At 36.6% G+C, this 17434-nt stretch overlaps 3 protein-coding genes across 4 annotated transcripts; 1 reads left to right on the forward strand and 2 right to left on the reverse strand.

Annotated features, from left to right (window-relative positions):
* Positions 1 to 272: 272 nt before the first annotated feature.
* LOC113500355 (ecto-NOX disulfide-thiol exchanger 2-like) lies at positions 273 to 7416 on the reverse strand. Its single transcript, XM_026881119.1, has 9 exons — positions 6811 to 7416; positions 6279 to 6440; positions 5306 to 5781; positions 4796 to 4939; positions 4247 to 4430; positions 2303 to 2409; positions 1327 to 1431; positions 968 to 1105; positions 273 to 675 (listed from the first exon to the last, which is right to left on the reverse strand). The coding sequence occupies exons 1-9, from the start codon at positions 7154 to 7156 to the stop codon at positions 331 to 333; spliced, it is 2007 nt and encodes a 668-aa protein (XP_026736920.1). The 5' UTR covers positions 7157 to 7416; the 3' UTR covers positions 273 to 330.
* A 223-nt stretch (positions 7417 to 7639) lies between these two features.
* Positions 7640 to 11349, forward strand: LOC113500357 (RNA-binding protein 41-like). The gene is made up of 5 exons (XM_026881121.1): positions 7640 to 7703; positions 7792 to 8070; positions 8287 to 8905; positions 9502 to 9649; positions 10167 to 11349. Exons 2-5 carry the CDS (start codon positions 7802 to 7804, stop codon positions 10280 to 10282), a joined length of 1152 nt encoding a protein of 383 aa, XP_026736922.1. The 5' UTR covers positions 7640 to 7703; positions 7792 to 7801; the 3' UTR covers positions 10283 to 11349.
* Positions 11350 to 11440: 91 nt separating this feature from the next.
* LOC113500356 (piggyBac transposable element-derived protein 4-like) lies at positions 11441 to 14725 on the reverse strand. Of its 2 annotated transcripts, XR_003401185.1 has the most exons (3): positions 14612 to 14725; positions 12535 to 14246; positions 11441 to 12459 (listed from the first exon to the last, which is right to left on the reverse strand). XR_003401185.1 is itself a non-coding variant. In XM_026881120.1 (2 exons), the coding sequence occupies exons 1-2, from the start codon at positions 14699 to 14701 to the stop codon at positions 12708 to 12710; spliced, it is 1629 nt and encodes a 542-aa protein (XP_026736921.1). In that variant the 5' UTR covers positions 14702 to 14725; the 3' UTR covers positions 11441 to 12707. The 2 variants fall into 2 exon arrangements, 1 of the variants encoding a protein (XP_026736921.1); XM_026881120.1 differs by having other exon boundaries at positions 11441 to 14246.
* Between the last annotated feature and the right edge of the window lie 2709 nt (positions 14726 to 17434).

Raw genomic sequence — 17434 nt, forward strand, 5'->3', positions numbered from 1 at the left:
GTTATTGTGCTATAATAGTAATCTGGACGATGCACGGGGCACTTAATTAATTATTTGGGATCCAAAGAAGTTTAAACCTTTTCTTTTACGGCAGAGTTATCACAGCAAAACGTTACAAATTGTTCTCAATTTAGAATAGCTTTACAGGGGTATCTTATGAATTTTATTGTTTAGGTATCCAATGCTATGGTGCATTTGCCACAACTGTTATCAAGCACGCTACGTTATTTCTGTTCAGTATCTAAAATCAAACCTTAATAAAACAAAACAAATCCTCTAAAACAATTTATTCCATTAATAATTCTTAAAAATACAAAATAGAACATAAAATTACTCGGTTTTTATACTATCAAAGATAACAAATTCCCATTTATGCTCTATGCACGCGCCAACACCAGTCGTCTTGCGTCGGAACACATCTGAATACTTCTTTAGGACGTCGTGAACAGCTGATTGGGTAACACTAGGAGCTAAAGACTTTACATATGACACTAGGTAGTCTAGAGTGGCGCCTAGTGGGTGTACCATGAGGAATGCGGACAGAAGACTGATTAGCTTAGCTTCGGACGCGTTCACTTCTGTGGTTGTGACGTCAGCTGATGGCTGGGTGGTTTTCGCGTTTATTGAGTCTAAAGATAAGTTCGGCATTGGCGGCGGCGGTAGAGGTGGGTAGACCTGGAAAAATAACACAAAATTAGTTTTTAATAAAATTATTGAAACATTTTTGTTTACTTCATTAACAGTTTATGTAGTAGTTTATTTAGGCCAGATTTTTCAATAGTCAAATAACTTTTATCTGAGGAATAAATGTGGCCGTTTGACATATTTTCTATGCAAAAGCTGTCAAAACGGCGATTGAAAAATCGGCCCTTAGTCTCACAGCTATCAGCATATGGCTTCGAGTCTTAACGATGTCTTCTAAATACTTCATTTTGTTTTAATCAAATATACAAAGTGAATATACAACCTGTTGTTTGTTTTGAAGCGCTTGTTGAGCGATAAAATGCGCCTTAAACTTCTCGAATTTCCTCTCGGCATCATCTTTGGCTAAATGAGCTTCATTCTTATAACCCTCCAATTCATAGGTCAGGTTTTCATTTTCAGCCTAAAATAAAAATAAAACAATGTAATTTCTAAATTAAAACTGATTAAGTATTAATCGTTCTAGATTATTAGACTTTTTAATATTTTAACATACAGTGACGGCCTTTAGGATTAATTCACTTTTATTTAGAATGATACGTCTGTGGATTATAACGACAAACACTTATGCAAATAATAATAAATTAAAATTTCAAACGCAATCTTTTACAGGTTTTCCCTTACCCTCAGTTTCTCATACTTCTCCATAGGCACCATATTCTTGCCAGATTTTTCCATTTCTTCTTCATCAAAAATTGCATTGAATTCATCTCTCATGTTTTCTAATTCCTGAAAAATTCTAATCGTTAATTTCAACTTCATGGACTTCAACTCGTTCATCTAAAAAGAAAATTTATTCTTCATATCGCCCCTCCATCTCCTTCGCCTCGCCATCCTAATAGTAAAAAAAAAACAACCTCTCAAAGTATCCCACGTCCAAAACATACAAAAAATTAAAAATGTCTATCAAATGTGAGCATGTGTTGGCTAAGTGCTTATAAGTCTGTTGTCAGTGATGAGTAGCAGATGGCAGCACTCTCTCTGCTTTCGAAGATGCCAGTCAGTCGTAGACAGCTAGCTCGTAGCCAGGATACCCGATGCCGGCGAATCGGGAACCAGTCCAAATAGCAGAAAGCCACCACAGATGATAGGATACAGTGACAGGTTGTTTAATACTTTACCAAAGTAATCACAGATTAGTTGAATCTTTGCTTCCGCCGTCGATTTTGATGGGACCCAAATCCACCAACTCACCAAAATAATTTGTCATTTGTATGATCTAGGTTTTACCAAAACATCCCAACATCTTGTTTGAACTGCAGTGATAACACATCCGATTTTCACGACGTGTTCATCTCAAAATTATTAATATAGTCTATTTTCACACTCCTAAAAAAGAAATTTCTCCATTCGTTTCAGGTTACTCCAAAATACTCGAAATTTCCAGGCAATTTTTTCCAGAAAGGCGGCCAATTAGACCCTCAGTTTCTTTCGTGGTCTACTGCATACCAGCGTCGTTGCGTCAACTCAAATTAATCTCCTTAAATCCTGATCTAAGTAGCTGCCGCGTGTTCTCCGATCTTGACAGACGACTACTTACCTCACCTTACTTCACATTTGATTACTTATCTCATTACAATCCTGTTCACAAACAACGTACCTCTGTCATTTTGAGCCACATCTCGATGTTCCGGCGTTGTTGCTTCGAGAAATGATCAGAGACCCGCTGGTGCTTGGCCGCCGTCAGAATTTTCGCTACCTGTTCGACTGCCGTTGACAAAGACCACTTTTATTAGGACCATGGACGTGTTATATTTTGGGAAAACATTGATTTTGTTTACGTGAAATGTTGTCATAAGAGAATGAGACCTTCGCTCGGCTCCCGCAGAAATTATTATATCCAATGTTTTCATTTTGTTACGCAAAAACGTATAAAACAAAATATAACACGTCAGTAAATACATTAAAAACAAATTGATTAATAAATTGAATGAGATCGTTAGGTGCTTAGTCCGTCCTCTAGGCCTTTTGACGTGACAACGTCTTAAATTAGGTTGCGGCTGGGAGTCACTTATGAAAAAGTGTAACGCCCGATAACGTTACGATGAGTCACCGAATGAGAGAGGCCCGCCGAATGCCTTGCGTCTCTCTCCCACTCAACTATGATCGGTCAGCCGCGCGCGCAGCACTAGAGAATTAGGCGCATTGTAATATTGCAATCGGCGCTTACATGTACAATGTTTTAGTAAACAAAATATATTTCTATAGTTAAAATTTGTGCAATTCTTATTTTCATTCAATTCCTTGTTCCTATTGTGCAATTTAATTATATTCATATCAATAAATATTCTACCGAGAAAAAGACGTTGTCACGTAAAATCTTCGCCCGTAAAACCGACTTTACAGGCAACCATTTTTTGTCGTTAACATTTTACAAAATGTCATCCTGGTTTTATTTGCTGTTAAATGACTTAAAGAACATTTTTTGTTGAGGTGTTGACAAAGGTAGGTATAACTTGTGTAGTAATTTTACCTCAACCAAACCAGTCAGTAACATTCGTCGAAAAAAAAAACCGTAAACAGAAACCATGATTGTTAGGTGGTGTATTAGCACTGTCGTCATTACCTCAGCGGCTAAGCATGACCTCTAAAATGACGTTATATTAAACCAATATGGCGTAATGGTACAAATTTAGTTCGTACCGGGTAACACTGCCTTTCTTGTCTCATTCCACGTTACTGGGACGTCAATCAGTTTTAAGTCTCATGCCGTCTTAATAGCTTATTCTTACTTTAGCTTCAGTTCGTAATCCTGTGTGATAAATGAAGAAACTCCATGCAACTCTGCGTCGATCCCCCTGAGGTCCTGTCCTACCCATATCGCAGTATTGTAGTCGGTATGGCGGAAAATAAAAGGCTAAACGAAGACATAAGTTCAGGTATTCGACGGCAGTAGAAGTCCTTTTTCAGATGATAAGTCGGAGGTTTTGTACAATTACTTCATATAGATCTTTCAAAGAAGTTTTAACAGATTTCGACGAAATTTTATGATACTCACAAGATGAGAAGAGACGATGACGCTCCATTTTCTTTGATGAAATACAGCAAACTCGCCAAACAGTAGCTTTGTAACCTATTTTAATCCTATTTCTCAAAGTTTGTTTTTCCGGGTGTGACTTGGTAACAAATTGAGATGGGAAAGTTAAAATATCTCCGCGCAGATTATGTTCCTCCGTGCACGTAACGATGAAAGTCTGATTCTCGACGAATTTTCATACATACATAGGCTAACAGGCGGCTAAAAGCAGGCTAAATGTCTAGAAGTCTCGTTCCAGCTAAATACTAAACATTTCTACTTACATACAAGATGACTACAACCAGTGACAGCTTCGTAGCTCCCATAACTCGGATGCCGTATTTGCCGCATTACTTAATCGTCTACAAGCTTACCTATTCCGATCGTCCATTTGTCACGTCTGGTCATTTTCTTCATCGCAGTTGAAGTTCACCCCAAGAAAAGTTACGGGTGTCGTGAATGGAACCTCCAAGATCCAAACCTCCTTGGACTGCTATCTTCCTAAATATAACCTATAAATAAACTTACATTGCGCGATTATGTGTCCAAACTTGTCACGGATGCTGTTCCTCAGGGTCTGGTATTCGTCATCAATCTGCATCTTCTCGTTGAAGAGTCTGCGGAGCTGGTTGTTGCTGGCTTGGATTAGAGAGTAGAAAGTGTTGGAGTTCTTCTTGTTGCATTCTCCACGCTCCAGCCAAGCTGCCAGTGTCTGAGGAAAATAGAAATGAAAAGATTCAATTGTGGATATTTCCGTTCTTTAACTTTTTAAACTAGACTTTTTTGGTGCTAGAGAAGAATAAAAGACGATTTTTCAAGTTCTTTCAAATAGTTTAACTGCCAATTTTATTATTGTTTTAATATTAACTGCACGGCTGGCCGAGTCGTTGAGGTCACCACGCCAAATCTATTGTGCGCGTCGTGTCGCAAACATTTGTCCACGAAAGCTTGTTCTAAGTCTGGGTGTCCTTGTGCACGTTATTTATATTATTATGTTTGTAAAACCTCACGAGACACGAGGATATCACAAGGAATATAGAATATAGTATTAATTAATTAGTATATTGAAGTACTCACGGGTGCAGCTTCAGCAAATTCAGTGTCGCTTTTAATTTTCTCTCCGATGGCCACAAGGTTATTTGGATTATACATCTCGATGCGAGGCGGGGTCGGCGAGCGTCTGCGCTTGTTCCTTTCATACTCGTTCTGATCTTCACGATTCTAAAACAATTACCATTATTACAGGCGAAGAATAGGTGGACTTCACTTAACAACGGCAAATAATAAATATAGACTTTAGTACCGAAACAATAAACTACAAATTAGTTTGCACAATTGGTAAGCCGATCTTTTCTACATCCTATACCATTATCTAGCGAATTAGTCGTTTAGCGATCAGCGTGCAAGCCGATTTGTAACTACCTTCTACCATACAATAATGTAAACCATCCAATGCCTAATCTATGCTCATTATGCACAATTAACGCGCAGACAGCTTTTCAGCGCGTTTTAAAAAACCGTGCCTAAGATGATCAAATCAAGGAACGACGTTATGACCCTGTAAATAAAAAAAATAAAGAAACTCACCAAAGCATAATCAATGAACAATGTAGTAGCCTCACTCTCCATCTGATCGTGAAACTTTAACCGCCATCCTGATACGAAGAACGATTGCTCCACACTCTCAACCTTCGCAAACCTGACATGGCAGACTCCTTGCCTATGTAGCTTCACTTCCTCTACATCTCCAAACCTTTGGAATATTTCCATTACAACATCTTCAGTAATACCCATAGGAAGACCTCCCACAAAGATCGTACGGCAACCGAGTGGTCGTTCTCTCCTCGGCGGAGTCGAAGTACCAGGTATAGCAGGGAGCAGCATCCCGTTGGTAATGTAGATGTGCTGGTTAGCCAACTGCATTTGTTGATTCATCATCATGAGGTTTGGCATCATGTTCATACCAGGCATCATATGCTGCATGCTATTCATGTCCATATGCTGGCCCATCATAGGGGTCTGCATGTTTTGGACCATGTTACCATATGGCATCATTGGTCCTCCTAAAGAGAGGAAACTCAGGTCAAACTAATGTGCAATTAAAGTTTGAGTGTGTGTTCATTTTAGATAGGGGTTATAATGGTTGGCTATTTACACAAAAAAATATTCTTCACAGGTAGAGTGCTTAAGATGTGAAGGGAAACTTTAGATAAATGTTTTTAAACAAAGTCTTAATATTATTATTTTTTTAACACTTCTTGTGGCAAGGAATTAAATCCTTGTATAGGGGTGTCACAAACATTCAAGTCACATGCATAAAAAAACTCACGAGTCCTCACAAATCCTACACAGGGATTGCATCTGCGACACATCCATGGTTTTGCTGTTTGCATAGTGACCTCAAGCACTTTGCTATCAAAGGTCAAACTTTGCAATGTGTACACTTGTAGCCACTCATTAAAGAGGAGACTGAGTTATCCCATCTGCTACTACTTGATATGATAAAAAACCTTACCACTAATATATAAATGCTACTAAAATACAATGATCATTGACTCACCGGTCATCATCATATTATTGGGTGCCATCATTGGCTGTTGACTGACTTTGTCATTATTGTCCCACTTAGTGGTCCTTTCTCTGTCACTGCGGTGTCTCTCTCTGTTACTTTGCCTATCTTTGGAGTCACGGTTGCGAGATCTAGAGCGGCGACGTCTACTCTCTGAAATGAATTGCAAATTTTTGGATACAGTTTTGATATACGAGTTTAGAATAATAAAGACCAGAAGGATTTTCTGTTACTATTACCCCAGTATAGAAAGGGCAAAGGAAGTAACAGGGGTGGCTTTTAGTCAGTAAGTCTAACACTCTTTTCCCCTTAACCAAGAGCAGGAGTTATTTGATGATTTTCCAAAAAAAAAAAGTATAGACAAAGTAAGAAATTCAATTGAGAACCTGAATGGATGGAATGCGACTTGACAAATCACATTTAGATTACGAGGATTTTATGTGAACTTGAAACTTGTTAACAATTCCATTCGTACTTTAATACATTATATGCCATTTAAACCTCTATAATTCATCATAACAACCTCGTTCACGGTCCCTGTCACGCGTTTCACGGCGGTCACCCCTGTCGGCCTTGTCCCTGCTCTGCCTTTTCTCTTGGACTTGAGTTTGATTTGCAGCTTCATCAACAGGCGCCATCGCCGTCTCGTTACTTTGAGTTTCAGGGACAACTGGCCCTATAAACTGACCATTAGCTTGCGGTGCTGTACCTAAAGCACCCATTTGCTGCATTTGTATTTGATTCATGTCTCCAACCATGTTAAAAGGCGGGATAATCGCGGGTGGAATCATGCCAGGCATGATTCCGGGCATCGCAATGTTTGTCATCATACCCTGCATGTTGTATTGCTCGTTTCCCCACGAATTCATTGTAATTTATGTAGCAAATTTCTGTAACTGTATGTTAACGTTTCACTTATTTTGTTATCCCGATTACACGTGGATTGGAAGGATATATGGAATGGATATTGCCGATAATAGTAATTTGCAAAACCGTCTGCTGCAGTAGGACACTCAATTGACACTTGACAGAATAACACCAATGTTGCACTCAGCAAAAATGACAGAAAACACAAGGGTTGTCCATAGATATTTTACTTTATTTTGGCCTCTTTTTTAATTTTTAGATCTCATCAGGTTTCACCTTAAATTAAGAATTACTATGAGTTTCGCCTATCAAAGCATCTTTAAAAAATCCATATTGTTTTTACTTCCAAAATATGTTTTTCATATTTGATCTCGAAAATTAATGTTCCCAAGCCCATAACAAAAATTCAATAACTTAGCATTTATAACTATTTTAACTGTCATTACGTGAAAATAGTAGAAAAATTTTGTTGTTTTCATTAGGTACTGTTTCTGATAAATTATCTAAGAAATTTGATGATAAGCATCTCAATTTAGTATTTTCGAGGTGGTAAGTGAGGATTACATAGATATCTTTGATGTGGAGTATACCCGCATAATTCTTATAAGGGATTATTATCTAAGACCGAATATTTTAGCTCCGAAACCATGTCGAAGGATTTTGAAAAGACAACTGAGGTTTTACCATTCACTAAATATGGTTTATCATCAATGGAAGAGTTCAGGAAAGCAGAAGAGGAAGTTCACCACCTCGAATGGTTGAAGAAGGCTGGATTAACAAGCGATGAAGTGAAACTGTATCAAGAGAACGAGGCGGGGCTTCTGGACCAACGGAAGAAGATAGAATCCGGGGTTTTGAAAAATAAATTAGAAGAAATATACAACAAGATTAACAATATGCATAACGAGGGCAAAAGGTAAATAGTATTTACAACCTACTTGTGTTGTAATTTTGCATTGATTTGCTATACTTACAAATACATATGAATTAGTTTATTAGAATTACTGCCTACTTTACTTCTTATAACATATTTTCTCATATTATAAAAAATCTAAACAGATTTTGATACAGTTTTTTTCAAATGTAAATGGTTCTAGAAACTGATTTTCAAAAAATATACTATTTATTGCAGTGATTTTAATAATCAAGAACCGAAACAATCAACTTCAACAATGAATCCAGAAAATCTAATTGAAAGGTTACAACAGAAGCCAATAAATTTCTATCCCGAGGGTCATCCCATGAATGAGCTAAAAGAACTTGAATCAAACTTATTGGGTAACCTGAAAACAGAAATGATTCCTTTGACTAAACGGCGAAAAATACTGCGACGTCTCGAGAGGAAGAAGGAACGGCTCCTGGCGCAGGCTCAACAGAACAGTATTGCTAGTATAAGCGCTTTCCCCAGTACATCAAGAATGGATAGGCCTGGTAGCCTCTGGGATGTACGAGAGACACCGCATAGAAACATACCGCATACAATCACCAGTCGAGACCAAGAAGCACACTGTTCTACCGAAGGTCAACAAGCAATGTATTCAATAAGAGATAATAAAATTGTAAGGATTACCGATCCTGTGCCGAATAACCCAGAAGAACCACTGGCAGAACAGCCTGCGGAGATTCCAGAAGTTGCAGAGATACCAGAACTTGATACTGAAGCTCAACTTCTAGAAGGCACCAAGATGTGTCTTGATGATATCAGAAAAATAGACAGATTTAAAGATTATGAACCTGGGATACCTTCGAAGGTAAGACGAGATGTAGAGATAGAATAGTTTATTAAATATTTCTTCATTTTACTATTGGCCTAATAAGGATTACTCTTTATTCTTATACAAACCGAAAAGTTCAAGTTAGTAATTGTTCTTCCAAAGAACTTGGCTGTGCATGTCATGTAACTCTAAATTTTTAAAGTACAGTATGATTATCTGACCCAACAAATTTCGTGCCTTTGCCGCCGGTCCAGTGCGCTTCTCCGCGAATTTGGTAATTATTGCAATCATCATCATCATCATCATCTCAGCCTATAGCAGTCCACTGTTGGACATAGGCCTCTCCATAATTTCTCCAGCGCGACCGGTTCGTTGCCACCTGCATCCAGTTATTGCAATAATAGAACTTAAAGATGTGGTGGTATGCTTTCAGATTTGCAAACAACTCATGACTTGAATAATCTTGACGCATCATTTGATGACTGAAATTGACTTAAAATGTCAACTGTAAAGTTCTTTAGTGAATCCAATTGTTGTGATATCTCTGGAAAGTTTTAATGTGCAAAGCCGCCACCCCCTAACTATTCGAAAACCCGCCAATCTTTCTGTGTAACATGTTTTTCTTTGTTCAGGTACTGTATTTAAAGAACATAGCTCCGACTGTGAGTCAGGAGCAGTTGTCACTACTGTTCAACCAGTTCGTGCTCGCTAATGGAGGGCCCGTAGACCTGCGGCTGATGACCGGACGAATGAGGGGGCAAGCGTTTGTGGCTTTTCAAAGTAAGTACGGATTTCTTTATGATATTCGAAAATAGACTATAAAACTATCCTTGGAAAATCAGTCGAGATCACGCGAGTATTTCACTAATACATACCCCTTCTCGTCTTCGTATTTTATTAATTGAAGCAGGCTCGCTATTAAATACAAATAATACAATGAAAAAACTCAAACCTCAGACAGGACTCGAACCTGCTATTGCTGGCTATACGCGCCAGTAGCCTTACCAACTAAGCTATCGCGATCACTGACCAAGAATTTGAATTTGTTCATTACTTCGTAACATGTCTTGTTTGTATTTAATTCCAAATATACGTTTCGCAAATCTTTCTGGGTATTAAAAAATAATGCAGATTAAAAGAAAGTTTATTCGTTAGAGTTCTTAATTAGATCTTGGCGAAACAAAAAATATTTTCTTTGTAAAAAATCTTATAGTATGAACATTGTGATTCCTCTGGGAAAATTATTCAAGTCACGTGAGTTTTGTGAACCTATTATAAAAGGTTATTTCTTTATCAGATGACGAGCTAGCCATCCAAGCTCTGGAAGAGATCAATGGCACCATTCTAGGTGGACGGCCAGTCATCGCAGAGTTCGGTAGAAACACGAACAGGATACAGGATGATCACAGATAAGTATATTACAACCGACACCAGTATACAGGGTGTGAGCGTTTAACATTTATCATACCAACAGGTATGGAAGCCTAAAAAGGCATAAATATTTGTGTATTAAAAAATTACACAGTTTTTTTAAAATCGACCAATATATAGGTCATATAGGACTCTTAGGAAATTACAAAAAACTTTCTCGCGAAGTTGGTTTGATTTATTTGAGTCATTACATTACTATTAGTTGACTAAACAGCGAATTATATCGAATTTGAATGGAATAGTTAAAACTGTGGCGTAAAACGTAATAATTATTCACTTTTCTATCATTTTCTGCTTCTTAGCAACACTGAAACAATCATTTATAGTCAGTTTAACTCATCTTTGCGCATACTTCTATGTGTGAGTTACTCCTGTAAATAGGATGTGGACATTACGAATACAGATTCTATTTGTGTGTGTGTCACACATTAAAAGTGATTTTAAACGATCGCTGTCAATGGCACGCCCATAACGCCGCGTGCGCAGCTAAGTTGCAGAAAAAAAATATTGAATTTGCATCACCATGGCAATTCTTTATAGTGTTATATTATTAAGTACAATTTATAGGATACGATGTTTTCACCTTAATTCTTGATGCACAAAAATGTATTCGTAAGTACGGCTGTGCCGATTAGTTAAGTAACTTAATATAAAGATATATTATTATCTTTATTAACCTTTTAACCGCCCGACTTCAGAACAGTTGGCGTGTCCCTAGCGCCCGGCACAGTGAATCGAAAATTAAATACCTAAAAGAAAGAGGGATGTGCAATACTTAACTTTGTGATGTCGATATTTCGTTTTAATAACGACATTTGCATTTGCGAGCGTGGTTAAGTAAAAACTACATCTCACCAAACTAAGTTTGCACCTCGCGTCGTTTACGTCACACTGAGGCTTAGGTACGGGCTGTAAAAAAGGATTCGCTATGACTTTAAAAAAGTAAACAAATGTTTTTTAGATTTTACTTTGCATTTGTTGTTTTTAACATTATATTATACGTAGGTACACGGGTACATGCCGCATTCCAGCGAGGTGTAAACTTAGCTTGGTGGAGATATAGGTACCTACCTACTTGAATACTACTTAGGTACCTTACGAAATTATTCGACATTTTTCGCAAGTCAGTAAAACAAAAAGTGTTTAAAAATTTGAACGATTTATTAATTATTACTTAAACTATTCACAATAAAATCAGTCCAGAGAAGAGTTTGGCGAGTTATACGAACATAAATGTAGGGAACAGCTGATTTTTTTTTCACGATTTTAGGTTTGGTCCCATAGTAAAAGTTGTTCATAATGATGAGTACAACCTCTTAAGAGGTTGTTAATGATTTACCAATAACCCTGTAGATAATTCAACTCATCTGTGCGCGCGGCGCTATGTGTGGGTAAAGTGGTAAGGACACGTTTTGCTCGGACGACGACTGCCGCTTACGCTGCCACACAAATGAAAGCTGTATAAATAAGCGCACGCACACATGGCGCTTCGTGCACAGATGAATTGAACTATCTGTAACGATATTTATCACAATCACAATAATTTGTATCACACTAATTAACAACAAACATAAAAATAAAAATTTTACTTGACAATGTCATTATCAGTTTACCTATTGACTTAGATGTAACGATATATCACAATCACAATAAAATTTGTATAACACTAATTTCAATAAAATCAGTCAAATAATCACAGATATAATTTCTTATTACTAAAATCAGTCTAACAATCAGAGGTAAGATTTTTCAATAATAGTATGATCCGTCGAAAAATTATTTATGCTCGCTATCGACGAGGCGAATTATTGACGAGACCACATTTGTGTAACATTCGATAAACTTATTTTTACGAGTTTCATCGCCAACAAAATAACTGTCCACTAAAATTTTGGCACTTTCTTTGATTGGATTATCAATTTGCTCGTATTGTGTACTTGCATTTGTTGTTTTGACTAAAGTTTGTGTCGCCGTAGATCTATATAAATCTGGCGTACTATCAGAACTTCTTAAATGCGACTGACCCTCATTTAAATAAACCATATACTCGTCGTTGGTCAGCGTTGATGGAAGGTTAACATCTTGGCTACAGTCTATGTCTACTTTATCTTGGCTATAGTCAAAGGGAGCCAAAATTGACTGGCTCTCTTCAAACTTCCCTATAAAACAAATCAAACATGAGTTTTTGTAATGATATCACCATTTACATGCAATACGTTTCGAAGACCACTTACTTTTGGACCCCATCTTGATATTAAAAAATTGTAAAATGTTCACTTGATTTTACAAACGTCGTGCCACTAACAGTCGTCACTGTCGAATACGGAATAATGGATATTGTCGAGTATCGACAACGTCTAGCTGACCATAGACATAATAGACTAAACGCAAAAATAGTGATGTGGGATTACGATACCGATTGTTTTGTAGAATTGTGGTACTCAACAGCACATGGATCTATGCAGAGATAAACTTTGCATTTTTGGCACATAAAACGAGTCTCAGACCGTTTTCTTTTTGCTGCGCACATTTTGCATCGCTGACTTTTGCCGGTTAGTATTCTAACAGGAAAATGCTCTAAGGCACTATTATGTAAAAAACGGTTAGGGTCAAGGACGCCGCGCGAAGTTGACTGTTGAGTTAAAGAACATTGTTTGTATTTTTCTATTATTTGTCTGATAACGTTTAATTGGAAATCAGCTAAACTATAATTTTGTTTATTTTTAATCACTTTAATCAAATAGAATGCATTAAGTAAAAACATGTCAAATATGTGAAACCCAAGCTTTTTATGCCATTTTTTTGATTTTCTTATACAGCCCAATGAGCTAGTCATCATATCAGAAGTGTCAACCGACCCCATATTTTTTGTGTAGTCTACGACACACTGTGGTTTCATTTTGGGTAGCCCAGTTGAGTAGTCTACATTGTCTGATGGTATCATTTTGTCATCGTGCATTGTAGACAACATTAAGACCGGTTTCTTATCTTGCCATTTTAGGGCTAAGAGGGGAGGAGACGAGTAAGCGGCTATTTGTCCACGTTTCAGTTTTTGGAATTTCGGCATCCCTTTCCTATTTGATCTTACGGTACCACATGCATAAGTCGCCCTTTCTTTTAAATATATAAAAAGCTGAGGACTGGAATACCAGTTATCTACATACAACTCTCGGTTGCAAAAATAGTAGTCTTTCAAAAGTTCAGTCACAACTGATCCAGATAAGCCTAAATTTGGTACGGTCTCTATTTCTGTTTCCGATCCACAGTACACTATAAAATCCACGATATAACCGGTTTCGACATCACATAAAACAAATAACTTAATGCCAAATCTATTACGTTTTTTAGGTAAATATTGTTTTATAATTAGACGACCTTTAAAAGGCACAATACTTTCATCAATGCACATTTTTTTACCCGGGATAAATGTTGTTTTGAAAGTTTCACGAGCGTGGTCAATCATCATTTTTATTTTGTGCAATCTCGGTACACTACTTGTCCCTGCAGGTGCTTCACAAAAAGATAACATTGCAAGAATTGAGCAATATCTATTTCGAAACATAGTATTACTGAACACCGTACTATGTAATAACGGGTCTGTAGACCAGTGTTCTTCAATTGTTATTCTTTTGTTTCTAGTGAAAAGCATTGTTACTGCTAGGAAAATGTAAAGGTCGTCAATAGTCACGTCGCGCCATTGTTGCAGTCTTGAATATATTCTGAGATCAGTATGTCTTACGAAGTGTTGATGATATTTATTCGTACAATTGGCTATTTTCTGTAACAAGTCTTTGCTACAAAAATGTTCGAAAAATTCGAATTCAGTGGAGGTATCATCTAATTTGACAGCAGGCGACAGTCCACAAACAAAGTCGTCGAATTCTTCTAATATTGGGGTAGCAATTTGCGTTGTCCAATTAGTGGTTGTGACATTGTTTCCTTGAATCTGAAATAATACAAAAAATAATTGTAGAGTAATAAAAATACATCGGTCTCCAAGGTAGGAAATTTGAATAGCCTACAAAAGCAAAATTAGCAGTGCGATTCAGTGCGGTGTGTGGCAGCGCGGCGGCACGCACAAAATAAACTCTACCTATGTATCTACGAGCGAGTCAGTGCGCCCACACGTGACTCGCGCTCCAACCAATCAGAATCACCGTTCCAGAGTGGCCGCGCGCGCATTCTCATCGCACGGCGCGCTCTCGCCATCTCACTCACTCTAAGTTTAAAATTTCCATTCAGACATCACCACCATACTACACAATAAATTAAAATACATTTATCTAGATATGTAATAAAAAAAATAATTACCTCTACATCAATGTCAAACTCTTCGTCTGATAAAAATTCTTCATTTTCATCGCCTTCTAGAATTCGTATTAACTCTTCAGTAGTCGTCATGATACATTTCTATCATGTACATTTATCGACATACGAACGTAAAACTTCATGCACAAGCACAACACTGATGGAAAATTCCAGAAGTCGGCACTCGTTTATGACGTAAGAAGCGGTCGTCTTTATCCGACCGTAGCGCAGGGCGTACTAACGAAGTAAGTTTCGGAACATGTAGGCTAGGGATGGGAACCATCAATTGAATCGCTGACATTTCATATGTAAATTTACTTAATTTTAAAGGAATTAAATGAAATACTCACAAATATTTGTAAACAAATGTTTTATTAACAATTGCTGTATTTGTTTTAAAGTTAATTAGTCAGTATAACGAGAAATATTTTGATTTATGTTTATTTTTGTATCGGTAAATCTTGGCATATGTCCCGTCCCTCATGTCGGATTTTGTCGTCATGGGCGTTGCACATCAATACAATTTTCTAAAAATAATGTTAGTAATTCATCTAACTTTGGACATTATTTTTAGGACTTCTAATTAAGAGACTAAAGTGTATTAAACTGTAAATGATTACTTAGTTAACTATTTGCCTAATATAAACATATTTTTGATAGAATACAGCGTAATTAAATAAAAAAGCTGATTAAACGAGCAGTGATATTTTGGTCGTAAATATACGACTCTGGCGAAATGGGCCCGAAAATATTTGTCGGATTAATCCGACGTAGGCGGTTAAAAGGTTAAATCTCTATATATTAGGAGTTTGTCGTAAGGTAGTTTGTCATTCGTTTATGTGTAAAATGAATAGACATAAAATGACTATTGGACATGTATGTCACTTGTCCAAAAGGGCTGGTTTAAAATAGAAGCTACAGTTACAGATTTCTCGAACGCTGATCATAACAAAAAATAGTTTTTGCGTCTGAGCGTGTCCTGTCGTATTGATCATTTGATTTGAGACCAGATTTAATATGATCAACCTTCTTGAAACTTGGGTGTGAATGTATATCTACATAAGTATTACTACAATTTAAATATTGTTATAAGTAACATTTTGAATTAATTTATGATTCTAATGCTGTCACATTTCATTGTAAATGACCGGTAAGATTTATATTTAAGTATCTTAGCAAAGAAGAATCATCTTATGATTCCCTTCATATTTAAATATTCTAATTAATAATCTTGAATAAGATATTTTATAAGGATCTTCACTTATGTATTAAGTACTTGACATGTAATTATTTGATGATGGTTTGCTTACACGTATTTTTAGTCCCGCGTCCTTAATCAGAAGCCCGAACGGTAGTGATCTCACGAGGCGAAGACTAAAGAACTCCGATTGGGTCCAAACTGGTCGGGCGATCTCGTGAGTAATCCGTTATAAAATAATAATTAATTATGTATCAAACTCACGAAAGTTATTGTAGTCACATGATATGTGTTTAATTATTGGTATTTTCTTCGTATTTATCTGCATGATATATCTTCGAATATAAGTGTATGCACACAAATAGTAAATAGGTTAAGGCGGTAACAAATTTTAATTATAAGTTAGATTTGTATTAAAATCATTAAAATATGTAAGCTACTGCCGCACTCAGTGCTTAACTTTTACTTAAGTTTAAGACTTACTTAAATACCTTAAGTCGATAAGTAAGCAAACATTCTGAACCAATGAATCTCTTTGTTACAATTAACATCTCTGAGTGCAACAGTTAATTTATAAGTATATTTAATCACATAATTAAGTCTTTTTGGCTCTGTAACTGGGCTGGCACCTTGTGCATTTACTTATAGGGTACAAAGCTCCGTATTCATAGCAAACCTTTTGTTTATACAAGTTTATGTTTTTTTTTAATGTATATGAGAGTCGACGGAAAATGTTCCTGAGTTGGCGGCAGTCAGTGTATGTTGCTGAATTAGGTCCGGCGCGCGTATAACGAACGCAACGAATGTTTTTTTTAAAGTGTCTCGGTCCTGGCGTGATTTAGCGCTGGAAGGGCCATGGCTGCCATACATCGAACGCTCTTTCGAACAGGCTGACTGTGACCGGTCCCCTAACGTGTGAAACTGTGAAAATGCGAGGCGAGCACGTCTTTTTATCCAGATAATATGTACCTTTAATGGTTCTCTAGAATATAGAAGTAATTCTACTATGCGGAGTACTGACAAAACTGTTCAGATAAATTTGGCAACATATTGATGCGAGAGACAAGATTTATGACTTTCAAAAAGTGCTACTTAGTAGCCACATAAATGAATTTTAACAAAAGTTTACTTCAAATACGGGGCTGAAGTCTTTCAGTGCAATATCATGTATTAGAATTTTAAATTTATAAACTAAATCTTAGATGTTCACTGTCAAAGATCATTTTACTGTGTTAAAACACACTCATACATATTTATTACTCATCTTATTTAGATTGTAAGTACGTATGGTATTTGATTGAAATAAAATTTTATTAGATGTCTTAAATTATGTTTTATTTCCCATATTTTTTACAGTTCTCAAATATAGATTAATTTTAATACAAGTATTTTCACCAATTTTATGAATTTAAGCTTAATTATTTTTAAAGACACATTGCTTAATAAAATAATCACTATACCCCTATGAAAGTAAATGTGATTATTAGGCCTATTTATACATGAGTCCGCAGTCTAAACGGAATTCATTTAGAGGCTAAAGTCGTCGTGTATCGGAGCCTTGTGTTGCCCTGTCCGAAGGGCCTAACACATCTAAAACAAACTTAAGTTTTATTCACTACATACCTATT

Source organism: Trichoplusia ni, chromosome 13, assembly GCF_003590095.1.
Source record: "Trichoplusia ni isolate ovarian cell line Hi5 chromosome 13, tn1, whole genome shotgun sequence".
Lineage (NCBI taxonomy): Eukaryota > Metazoa > Arthropoda > Insecta > Lepidoptera > Noctuidae > Trichoplusia > Trichoplusia ni.